The sequence below is a fragment of the Cannabis sativa genome, chromosome 2, assembly GCF_029168945.1.
Source record: "Cannabis sativa cultivar Pink pepper isolate KNU-18-1 chromosome 2, ASM2916894v1, whole genome shotgun sequence".
In the NCBI taxonomy this organism is placed as follows: Eukaryota; Viridiplantae; Streptophyta; class Magnoliopsida; order Rosales; family Cannabaceae; genus Cannabis; species Cannabis sativa.
Genome location: NC_083602.1, coordinates 88,406,920 through 88,419,963, shown reverse-complemented (window position 1 = coordinate 88,419,963; position 13,044 = coordinate 88,406,920). Strand labels below are relative to the sequence as shown.

General features: G+C 33.1%; 1 protein-coding gene across 1 annotated transcript; it reads right to left on the bottom strand.

Moving 5' to 3' along the window:
- Window positions 1-5,936: 5,936 nt before the first annotated feature.
- Window positions 5,937-11,628, bottom strand: LOC115719534 (calcium-transporting ATPase 1, endoplasmic reticulum-type). The gene is made up of 9 exons (XM_030648616.2): window positions 11,326-11,628; window positions 9,712-11,122; window positions 9,122-9,191; window positions 8,919-9,040; window positions 8,317-8,598; window positions 7,837-8,214; window positions 7,627-7,736; window positions 6,903-7,131; window positions 5,937-6,789 (listed from the first exon to the last, which is right to left on the bottom strand). Exons 2-9 carry the CDS (start codon window positions 11,104-11,106, stop codon window positions 6,205-6,207), a joined length of 3,171 nt encoding a protein of 1,056 aa, XP_030504476.2. The 5' UTR covers window positions 11,107-11,122; window positions 11,326-11,628; the 3' UTR covers window positions 5,937-6,204.
- Between the last annotated feature and the right edge of the window lie 1,416 nt (window positions 11,629-13,044).

The following is a 13,044-nucleotide window of genomic DNA, read 5'->3' as shown; positions in this document are numbered from 1 at the left end:
GTCGAATTTCAGATGAAAAGAATGGTTTCATTGCGAATTTAATCCGAACACATGAAAGAAGGTTTCATTATATGTCGAATTTCGTTGAAAGATTTATAAAGAATGGTTCCGCAAAGAAAAAAAGAAGAGATATTGAAAATGTCATATGAACAACAACAAAAAAATAAAAGGAAGTTTTTAACAAGATCTCATTGAATTTACTTTCTGCGCATTTTGGTTGTTCTAAGATTACTTTCTTTGTTTAGTTAAGTTTAGTTTTTCTAAATGAAATTAAGAAAGTGAGCATAAGACTAATAATAAAAGTTAATTGTTTATTGACATGTTTAATTATATCTATAACAATTTAACATCCCTCTACATATGTACTCTTATTTTTACGGAAACATTTGACTACTTCATTTCCACAATTGAACTAGTTAGTACTGTTAACATTAACGGGAAGGGACCAAGAGAGTCACTTCGGAGTAGTGATGCAAGTCACTCGGCATGGTCACTATGCGAGTCATTGGGCATGGACCATGCTCAAGTTACTCGGTGCTCCATGCTTAAAATCACTTGGCATGCTCCAAGCTCAAGGTCACTCGACATGCACAATGTTCAAGTCACTTGGCACACTTTGCTAAAGTCACTCGGCACTCCATGCTAAGTCAATCTGCATGCACCATGCTCAAAATCACTCGACACTCTATGCTCAATGTCACTCGGCACACACTTCATGCTCAAGTCAATCGGCGCATTCTTCATGCTCAAAGTCACTCGACACACTCCTTCAAAGCTCACTCGGGATGCACATTTCCAACTCACTTAGCATGCACTTTTAAAGAGCTCACTCGGCATGCAGTTTTCAAGAGCTCACTCGGCATGCAAGCTATGCATGCCATTTAACATGTAACTTCTATAATGACATAACTATATTTAGTGAAATTTTTCCTATGTATGGAAAATGAAGGTAGCAAGGGTACGATCACATGGACAAGGCGTGTACGCTAGATGTGTACAGCCACGTCACCTGCAAGCTTTGAAAACAAGGAGGTATCAATAGAGTGTTAGAGATTTTATTACAATAGAAGAAAATCAAGATATTACAACTCTATTGTAATACAATAAAAGGACCAACAAAGAGATTAAATAAATGTTACAACAACATAATATACAATATATATACACTATATATATTATATATAAGAAATGTAGAAGAAGATGATTACAACACATGTAATATAATATATGTATATATATATAACAAGAGAATAATATATATATAAACACTCACTCACAACCTTGAGTGTAGATTAGTGAGGATCACCATGACTTGAACAAGGTATAACACCTTTGTCCAAAAGCTTATTTCCCCCTATCTCTAAGCACTAAGGGAACTCTAGGAAATAACTTTGGGAATTATCAAGCCTTAGGGTTTTCTAGCAAAGTGCTTTCTTGATAGAAAACTTCATCTCTTACAAATGAGCACCAAAGACCTCCTTTTATAATGTATAGGTGATCACTTAGAATTCAAAATACACAACACTCATTTCTCTCATATAAATGAGTATTAATATAGTTTGTAACAACTATATTTCATACCATTTGAATCCTATCATCAAATTGTGTAACAACCCTTTTATTACACTAATAATGTGTGATCAACACATGAGTTACAAGTGACAACAAATTGTAACTCCTCTCCAAGTTACAACATGTAGGTTACAAAAGTGTAGGTTATAAAATCATAGGTTACACATTTATTTACCATACACTTAATATATATTATTCACATATATTTATCACATTTTAATCTACTTTATTATTATATTATAAAATAATATAACAATCCCCCACTAGATTAAAATGTGTGACACACTTGTAACACACTTGTAACATTTATTTAATCAATCAAAATATTATATCAAAATATAACATTCCCCCACTTTGATTGACTAAATACACACTTTTAAGAAGTCTTGCTTAGGTGCATTAGATAAAATGTCTTTCGACTTGAATTTTATTTTAGTGTAGTTACCACAAAGTTTGATGAAATTTTGGTTGCCGTAGCATTGAACCACTATCCCTTTAATACAAACCGGTGATAACACACACACCCTCGCTAATGCTCACTTGAGACCTCATGTCTCGCTCTTGCACCGTTAATGGCCATGTGCAAAATTCCAATTCTTAGACTCTCTAGAGAATACTCCCAATTCTCATAAGAGGCGGCACCACCTCTAGTCTATATAGGTGGAGTTTTAGTGTCTCACCACTCTTTAGACACTTCTTAAGCTTAAGTGAGTTTTCTTAAGCTTAAGCTCCATTAAAAAACCTTTCAATTTTAACCCTCAATTTTCACAACATGTACTCATCCATAGATGGGACAATTGAGTACCATTTTAACTCTATTGACTTGTTATTACCTATTGAACTTAAGACTAGATGTTAACTAGTATTAAGATAGGTTACCATCAATGAGCAAAACACTAAGGGAGTTTAGGTCCCATCCCTCGAAAATTCATGCTTTAATCTTGTACGGAGATTAAGCGATTTGTTATAACCTCTCACTATTGATTCCATGTGAATCATGCATGCCAAAATATAGTGTTCACTTTGTGACCACTTTTCTCCTTAAGTACTTAAGCTTTGAAAATTCAATCATAAAAGATTAATTTTCACACAACTCAAATTCTCAATAATTTTGATACCAAACATATCAAAAATACACCAATTTGGACACCAAACATGTCTAAATTCTCATATTTTATTTTTAGACACCAAGTATGTCTAAACTTTCTCATATTAGAGTATACACCCCCACACTTTCACATTTCATTATCAAGACAATATCTTGATTTTAAAATATAGAAGACCACTTTGTCTCTATAACTCTTTTAATTAATTTCTTTCTTGAAATTATTTTCACTTAACTTTGACACCAAAATATGTCAAAATTTTACATATACACATAGCCAAATTTGATTTAGAATTTGAATTCAAAATCAAATAAATTAATCAATAATGTCTCAACACATTTTGATTAAATTTGTAGCTCACCCCCACATTTTTACCATAAAGTGTATATAAAATATCACTTTTGTGTATTTTCCTCTTCAAATGACTCTTTAAGGCCACTTTAAAAATACCATTTGACATTTTTAGTTTTCTCAACAAAACTAAAATATCAAACTCACATCACCACTTATAAAATAATGTGATTATTTTTACTCATAATTTTAAGGTTATCTCCTCATTGAGATTAGCCCAAAATTATACCAAAGTTAACAAAATTCTCATAATGTTGTTCACAACTTTGATTTTTTAAGATTCAAAATTGCTTCACTATTTTTTTTTTTTTTTATCTTTTCACTATTTTTGAATCCACATTGATTCATTTACTCTTGAGTCTAAAATTGTTCTTCCAATTTATGGCTCATTTCACAAGTTTGGATCCACTTTTAATCCATTTGTTCTTGCTATGACAAGACAATTCTCATAAGTGTAACTCTCATATAGTTCACTTTTCTTATCTCATAATATGAGATGATTATCTCTTATAATCCAATAAAAGATGTAACTTCTCAAAAGCCATCTTTTATTATCTCATAAAGTGAGATGTTCACCACCAAATTGAAAAAGAATTCAAAATATTCTTTATTCACAAAATAGATGATAATAATTCTCACAATAATAATAAACACTATTTTATTACTATCAACATTATTATCATGCTATGTAACTCATATATTAATATAATATGTATGTTACTAATCAACTTCTTATATGTAACATACACATGAGATCAATATTAAATTCACAATATATATGTTACATATCTCATATATATATAGCATATATACTATAATATACATATATATCATATACACATAATATATACATTAATTACACAACTATATATGTTACATACCTCACACATATATAACATATATATACACATTAATATACATGATATATATTATATACACATATATAACATATATTATGTATGCATGTCTCATATAAATACATAAAAATAATTATTTCTACATATTTAATCTCACTAATATATATTATATCACATGCTCTACATATATATAATATATATTACTCATATATATACATGTTATATATTATATATCTCACATATATACATATAATAACATATAAAATTCAAATATCATATTATATATCACTATATATATTAATATGATATAAACACATGATCATGTATATGTCACATATATATAGCTCATATATATCATATATATTACTATCATATAAAAAAGTAAATCACATAATATTCACCATCATGCTCACCCATGAATGGCTTTCACATGAAATCTCTTATCCTTGTATTCTCACAATCTTGATTTATCACCTCTTCCATTGAAAAGGAATAAGCTTTTGATTGTTAGAGATTTTATTACAATAGAAGAAAATCAAGATATTACAACTCTATTGTAATACAATAAAAGGACCAACAAAGAGATTAAATAAATGTTACAACAACATAATATACAATATATATACACTATATATATTATATATAAGAAATGTAGAAGAAGATGATTACAACACATGTAATATAATATATGTATATATATATAACAAGAGAATAATATATATATAAACACTCACTCACAACCTTGAGTGTAGATTAGTGAGGATCACCATGACTTGAACAAGGTATAACACCTTTGTCCAAAAGCTTATTTCCCCCTATCTCTAAGCACTAAGGGAACTCTAGGAAATAACTTTGGGAATTATCAAGCCTTAGGGTTTTCTAGCAAAGTGCTTTCTTGATAGAAAACTTCATCTCTTACAAATGAGCACCAAAGACCTCCTTTTATAATGTATAGGTGATCACTTAGAATTCAAAATACACAACACTCATTTCTCTCATATAAATGAGTATTAATATAGTTTGTAACAACTATATTTCATACCATTTGAATCCTATCATCAAATTGTGTAACAACCCTTTTATTACACTAATAATGTGTGATCAACACATGAGTTACAAGTGACAACAAATTGTAACTCCTCTCCAAGTTACAACATGTAGGTTACAAAAGTGTAGGTTATAAAATCATAGGTTACACATTTATTTACCATACACTTAATATATATTATTCACATATATTTATCACATTTTAATCTACTTTATTATTATATTATAAAATAATATAACATAGAGAAGGCATTACACCTGCAAGATTTGACAACCTGACCAAGGGTACACACTAACCACCACTCCTGCGACCCAGGACCACCTAACACTAGATAAAGGTACACAGTACAAGGCCACCTCCTGCAACCTGCAATTGGCAGACCATGGATGTCACTATGTCTTTTGAAAGCATTATTATCTACCAGGCCATTAAAGCTTATAAATCTGAGAAGAGATTGGAAAATCAATTTTGTAATCCACACATTGAAAGCAATAGAAAGATAGTTTTCTCTCCGCTTTGAAATCTCATTTTGATCTTATTTCTGAGTTTTGAAGTTAGATTTTGATTTTTCGACCAAAAAAAATTAGTTGACAAGTTCATACTATCAACAATGATGTTTGGTTGAAGGTAAAAAAATGAAATAAAATAGAAAGAAAATAACTTTATTCTATTTTTTATTTAGTTGCATTTTAAATTTAAAGTATTAGAATATCATTTCAATAAAATGATTAGTACATTTTAAAATAGAAGAAAAAAAAATTTAATAATAATTTTTATATGTATTTTAAATTTGATTTCATTTATTCTACCCAAATACCACCTTTTCACCATAGAAAATAATAATAATAATAATAATAAAAATATTCATCTCTTTCATTTTTCTTATGTATGGACTGCCTTTTTTTTTTAAAGCAGTTTCGTGTCAATATTATGATATGGGTACATAAAAAAATTTTGAGGTTCTCTTGATAGCATTGCTGAATAGTTAATAAAGTAGTGTTCTTTTGTTTTGTTACGATGTCAGCGCATGCTATTTTTATATAAAATGTCTCAAATTTAAGGAACAGATTTTTGGTTTTCGTTCAGTGTACCATTCTAGTGAAACGGAACTTTAATTAATAATTATATCTCCGACGATCTAAATTCTAGCTAGATCTTTAAAAGTCCAAATAATCCCTCAGATTCAAAATAATGAAGGTTACAACAGGACCAAGACAAATTATAACCTATTTCAAAGATTGTCTGATTTTTTCCACCCAACAACAAAAACTCACTCCGCTTTGCGCTTTGTAGTTTTCCTTGTAACGGAATACCTCCAGTCACTTGTACACCTCCCGATGAACTTGAGGATTTCATCGATGAGTATTACTGGCAACGCAACCATCAACACCAAAAGCCATTCGTTCAGGCTGAGTGGAACGATGCCGAAGACTTGTGCAAGGAATGGGACGTAGAGAATCAGAAAGTGCAAGCCGAAGGAAACAGACATTGCCAGAAGCAGCCATGGATTGACCCAAGGCGGCATGGTGACGAGGCTGCCATCCTCAGACAAGGCATTGAGGGAGTTGAACATCTCAATGGCGACCAAAACTGAGAGGGACAGAGTTGAAGCTTTAATCTTGCCTGACTGGAAGTAGTCACATGGATTGGAGTCAAAGTTGAACTCCAGAGACCCTGCTGTGAAAGGAGAGACAGAAAATCCCTCCCATGTACGGCATTGTCCCCAGTTTGCGAGCTGAGAGTAGGTCACAAGAGTATGGCCATCTCCGCTCAAGTCAATGCCCAAAAACGAGCTGTGTGTGAACCAGATAATGAACACACCAACTGTAGCTATTCCGACGTAGAGGCCTATGACCTGCAACGCGACAAAGAATGCATTAGTTGAAAAGATTTTCATGGTAAGTACAAGCTAATTCCAAACTCAACTTAAGTAAACTAAGCAAGAGAGATGAGCTAGTTTATTAGTACCAGATAACGGAATAGAATCCATGCACTGATCAAGGAGTCATCGCTTCTTCTAGGGGGTTTCTTCATTATGTCTTTGTCTGGAGGATTAAATCCCAAAGCAGTTGCTGGGGGTCCATCGGTAACAAGATTGACCCAGAGAAGCTGAACAGGGATCATGCCCTCCGGAATGCCCAGAGCAGCTGTTAGAAATATTGAAGCAACTTCCCCAATATTTGAGGAAATCATATACCTGCGTGACATTTAGTAAAAAGGGAGGATACAGGGGAATCAATACAGTAATAATGACGATTTTATAATTAGTGAGGTCCTTCAAAATCAAACTTCATAAATGTATCATTAATGAATTCAACCACCGAATGGATGCTTTATCTAGTAAAAAGTTACCCTATACCACATGTATCCAGAAGCTTATGTTTCACTTTATCAATTTTTCTGTCTTTGCTTCATAGGCTAAGCACATGAAGGGATTCTACGGGAGATGTCTTAAAATACTAGTCATCTCCGAATGTGTCAAAAGAGGCTTATGTTTTACGTTATCGATTTTTCTGGGTCACGAGTGTATGTTAGAGCTCTGACCTTTCAGAAAATTCCATTAAAACCAAGAGCCAATGAATACTCTTTTTTAGAGTTTATATGTAGATTTTTTAAAACAATTTCTTCTTGGCAATTGGGTTGAATTATAGAGTGAGGAAATCTGTCAGACATAAATAGAGAAGAAGTAAACCTGATAAAGGCCTTCATGTTGTTGTAAATAGATCTTCCTTCACCGACAGCAGCAACTATAGTACTGAAGTTATCATCTGCTAAAACCATATCAGAGGCTTCCTTTGCAACCTGCAATTAGTGGTTCAGCAACGGTCAAAGCAACATTAAAAGAACAACAAACAATTAAAAGACCAAAAAAACAAAAACAAAGCCATCTGAGTAAACGTACCTCTGTCCCTGCAATTCCCATAGCAATTCCTATGTCAGCCAATTTTAGAGCAGGCGCATCATTTACTCCATCACCAGTCATTGCAACTACTTCCCCATCTTCTTTAAGCAACCTCACAATATCTTGTTTGTGTCTTGGTTCAGCCCTAGAGAACAAGAGCCCTCCACTTTGTCTTAAAAAGTTTTTTGGATCATGATGCTCCATGAAGTCTTTTCCGGTTATGCTTCTAGAACTAATATCTTCATGAGCCCCAAATACACCTATCTCTCGACAAATAGTTTCAGCAGTATTTTTATTATCTCCTGTAATAACCATTACACGAATTCCAGCAGCCCTGCAGTCCTCAATTGCTTGACGAACCTCTTTTCTAGGAGGGTCCTTTAAAGTCACAAGTAACATTAAATGGTCATTATTTTGAGTGAAAAAATGTAGCGAAAATTAAAAATACATTTCCAACAGCTAAACACAGTGCGAACTCACCCTTATGCCAACAAGACCAACAAAAGTAAGTTGACTCTCAATTTGAGGGTAATTTGCTGGATTAAGTAGAAGCTGGTGAGCTTCATGATCTTCATCACCGTTATAAGTGGAAAAATCCGCCAGGTCTTCCTTGTATGCAAAACCCAAGCATCGTAATGCACTTGTTGACATTTCATGAAGACTTTCTAAAATAAGATCCCTTATGTTTTGGTCCAATGGTTTTATTGTACCATCAGCCAGCTGAATATATGTGCTTCTTTCCAATAAATTTTCCACAGCACCCTGCCACAATAATTGAATAGAATCAAACAAGCAGTAAAGTCGAGAACAATTACAAAACAAAACAATTCAAAAATAAATCCCCAAACATTAACAAGTGACATTGTCATGTCAGGAGAAAAAAACAGTTAAAGTTCCAATCAGGGTTAAATTTTCATCGTTTGGCAAGATACTAGTGAGATGTTTAAGGTCCTTTTACTATTTAGGGAGGGGCTTATGTGGTAAAGGAATACATAGACTGGATTAGCCATCAATAAATGATTTAAACCAAATGAGAACTCAATAGTCAATACAAGTGACCAAGGAGACAGTAGATAGCATACCTTGACTAGTAAGGATTTTGTTCCTGACCTAGAATTGACAATGACTCCCATGGATTTACGATCACGGTCAAACTCAAGAGTTGCAATCCGTTCCTCAGCATTCTTCCATACTTGGCAACAGCCTAGAAGTACCAACAAAAAGTAGCTTAGCATCCAAGAAAACAAAAGTATCAAATTATGAGTGGCTCAGCTAAGAAACTTACGTAGAGCATCACCGTTTGAAGTTGAACCAGCATTTAACCCTTCAGGGAGTCCCATCTTTTCAACGAGAACCTGAAAAAACAAAGAAATATGATGAAGAAAATCCATATTAAAAAAGATTTTTGTAGCATCTTTTACAGAAAATTAGGGAATGATCTATATAGTAATGAGTACAGAATAATTGCACGGTGATCTATAGCAATGAATACACACTCATAAAAACGTTTCAGAATAAAGGACTCCTTTGTGTGAGTAATGCAACAAGTAGCCAATAACTAAATATATGGAAGTAAAATAAAAGAGTCTACTGGTTACGACTAAGCCAATTCATGCGCCGCCTAAGAAAATCACATGAAGAATGGAGGCTAAATCCAATCAAGGTAGGGACCTAAGAGAAGACCAAGCATATGATTTATAATACCATGATACCATGATTTGTTTACTTTTTCCAGAACTTTTCACGAAAGAGAGAGACAAAAAGAAAAAGGAAAAAAACCTATACAAGTATTACAAGAAATTAACAATACTCTAATAAAAATGAATAAATAAATAATAAAGAAGCAAGGAATTGCAAACTATATTTCCATTTTACCTTCAATGCTGCCTCAGTTGGCAGTCCATTGGCCACAAAATGGTTGCCAGCTTGTTCAACACCAGAATCATTACACAATGCAGCAATCTTCGCAATTGTCTGAAGATTAGCATCCATCCTACCCAATGGCCAGTCTTGTATCTTTCCATCAATAGGGCTATATGTTGTTCCTTCCACATTGAAGGCTCGAAGAGTACCGACCCTAGAACCAATTGCTACAAGCTTAGCCACAGCCATCTGATTTGTTGTCAAAGTCCCAGTTTTGTCGGAGCAGATAACTGTTGTACAACCAAGGGTCTCGACACTAGGCAACTTCCGGACAAGGGCATTCTTTTGTGCCATCTTACGTGTGCCAAGGGCCAAACAAGTTGTGATAACTGCAGGCAGACCTTCTGGAATTGCAGCCACAGCCAGTGCCACAGCAATCTCAAAGTAATAAGTACATTTCTCAAATGAAAACTTAAAATTTCTTGGCCACCCATCAACATATTCCCAGGTGAGAAAGTACTTTACATTGATAAGCCAAACTAATACACAAACTAATCCTATTATCATCGTCAAAGCTTCCCCAAATTCATTCAACTTTTTCTTCAATGGGGTATCTTCTTCATTCTGGGCAGCTTCATGGATCTGCAAATGCACTTTTCCTATCTCAGAATTCATCCCTGTTTGAATTACCATGCAAATACAATTCCCATTTACAATAGTTGTCCCAGCAAAAACCATACATTTCTTTCCCTGAATATCAGAATTTTCAGGAACAGGTTTAACCGTTTTGCTAACAGCTTCACTCTCTCCTGTCAATGACCCCTGCTCAACTCGAACAGTTGAGCTAATCAATCTCAAAACTCTCATATCAGCAGGCACCTTATCACCAACCCTCAACTCCACAATATCACCAGGCACAAGCTCCTTGGCAGGCAAACTAGGCACCTTTCTACCATCACGAATAACACTAGCATGCTCGGACTGAATTTCCTTCAAAGCTTCCAATGCCTTTTCAGCATTGCTTTCTTGCCAAATTCCAACAATGGCATTCACAATCAATATCAAAAAGATCACAAGAGGCTCCACAAAAGCCGTGATCTCCATTTCACCCCCTTCGTCCCCATCATACCAAGCAAGAACAAAAGAAATAACAGCCGCAGCCAAAAGAATCCTCACCAGAGTATCATTAAACTGATCAATAAGAAGCTTCCAAATAGATTGACCCTCATGCTTCTCCAATTCGTTCAATCCATACCTCTCCCGTCGCTTCTCGACCTCATCGAACGACAATCCAAATTCTTGACTCACCTCAAATTTCTCCTCACATTCTCGAACATCCTTCGACCAAGCCGGGAAAATCTCCTCATTCAACGATCCAACACCATGAGTTTCACCTCCTTTACCCATCGAAATTTAACAACTCCTATTCCAAAAACAAAAAAAATCCACAAATCAAATCAAATCCTCCAAATCCAAAATTACCAGAAATGAAACCCTAAAAACCCTGTTTGGCCACAGAAAATCATTAAAAAACAAAAAAAAAACATAGAGTAAAGTAATCAATCAACTTCGATTATCAATTATCAACTAATGGCGCAGAATGAGAAAACAAAGAATTCGATTTACCAGATTTGGAGTGAGCCCAGTGTGGTCCTGTTTCTCTCTCTAAAAGGCCTGAAACTCATGAAAATGTAGAGAGAGAAGTAAAGCAAGAGATCTTATAATACTAATAATAACCAAAAGGTTCTTACTTGAGATGGAAGACAATTTTAATATTCGAAGGAAAAGGAACGAGTGAGAAGAGAAAGAGAGAGAGCGATTCAACTGCTTCGCAGACTCGGTGGATTGCATTTGCAGGTGTAGATTACTATATACGGTAACCAATTGAATGTTGCCACGTGTTAATAATTGGGAGATATCTTCCCATGTGGCCCAGTCAGAAAGCGAGACCACGTGGACCTATTTTAACTGCACATCTGAAAGTGGAAGTCAAGTGGCTTTGCTTTGTGGGACTTTTTATTTATTTATTATATTTTAAATGTTGTTTAATTAAATTAATTTCTTTTGGTTCTCCGGAAGAATATGCTTTCCGTGGAAAAAGTAATCCGTTGGTTTAGACTTTTTATTATTTTTAGTTTTAATTATTAATTAATAGTGTTCTATTTTATTTTAATACAAATGAACTTTCGTGCTTCTTACCTTCTCATTAAGAAAATGAATTCCTTAGAGACCTTGGATTCCTACATATCCATTATTGGAATAGGTTAACATTCTTTAAGTTAATGTTCTCAAGTTACAACGTTTTATTATAACTTTTCAGTGACGATGATATCGAGTTAGCGGCGAAAAAAGACTCGACATTCAGGCAAGCTACTTGGTGGTCAACCTCCACGTCGAAGTTCATATGCCAGAATATTTCTTTTTCATAGTAGTATTTATTATAGTTATAATATTATTCTTGTAATTTTTAAAAAAATTCAAATAGTTTACAAGATTGAAAACAGAGTTCATGATGATATTCCAGCTTGTCACACATGTTCAAAAAACTTCAAATATATTTTTGACATTGTAGACTATTTGAAATTTTCAAAACTTGCAGGGATGATGTTGTAACTATAAATAATATATGAAAAAAATTAACATGTATTTTTGAATAGAAAATTTGACTAAAAAATTATAATAAGAGATTAATAGTAGCACTCATTCTTTTGTTAGTACTTAGTATAGGTTTCATTATTTTATGAATGATAAAAAAGTTTTAACTTAGGTAACGTTTGGTTGGAGGTAATGAAATGGAATGGAATAGATTGGAAACAATTTTCATTCCATTCATTTGTTTGGTTGCATTTTAAAGTATTGGAATAACATTCTAATGGAATGATCTTTCCACCATTTTAGTCGAATGACTATTCCATTTTAAAAAGGAAGGAAAGACCATTCTAATGTAACAAGAAAAAAAATTTAATGATTTTTTTATCAATTTTTTATGCATTTTAAATTTTATTCCATTCCATTCCAATTCATATTCTCATTACCATTTCTATTTTTATATTTTCATTCCTCCCAACCAAACTCGACCTAATATTAATACAACCTAATAATCTTAGATCTTTCAAAAAAAGTGGGTTTCAAATATGTCTCTCAATTTTAATACATTAAATTTTTATGTTTAACCAAATAATATAATTCAATAAATGGTAATTTAATTTAATATTTTCATGTATAATCAAACACAGTTATAAGTTTTTAGACAATTATATTTTCTGCTTTAATGCTTTAATATTTCAAAATTATTCGTACCGAACAAGCCCTTATTATTATTTTGTTTTAGTTTACATTCTTGCT

What these genes read in the sequence shown, in the direction of transcription:
- LOC115719534 (XM_030648616.2), bottom strand. Translation starts at nt 11,106, where the DNA reads ATGGGTAAAGGAGGTGAAACTCATGGTGTTGGATCGTTGAATGAGGAG. An exon ending in TTCAAACGGTGATGCTCTAC is followed by an intron (nt 9,041 to 9,121) that starts GTAAGTTTCTTA and finishes TGGTACTTCTAG; the next exon opens with GCTGTTGCCAAGTATGGAAG. An exon ending in CAAAATCCTTACTAGTCAAG is followed by an intron (nt 8,599 to 8,918) that starts GTATGCTATCTA and finishes TTATTGTGGCAG; the next exon opens with GGTGCTGTGGAAAATTTATT.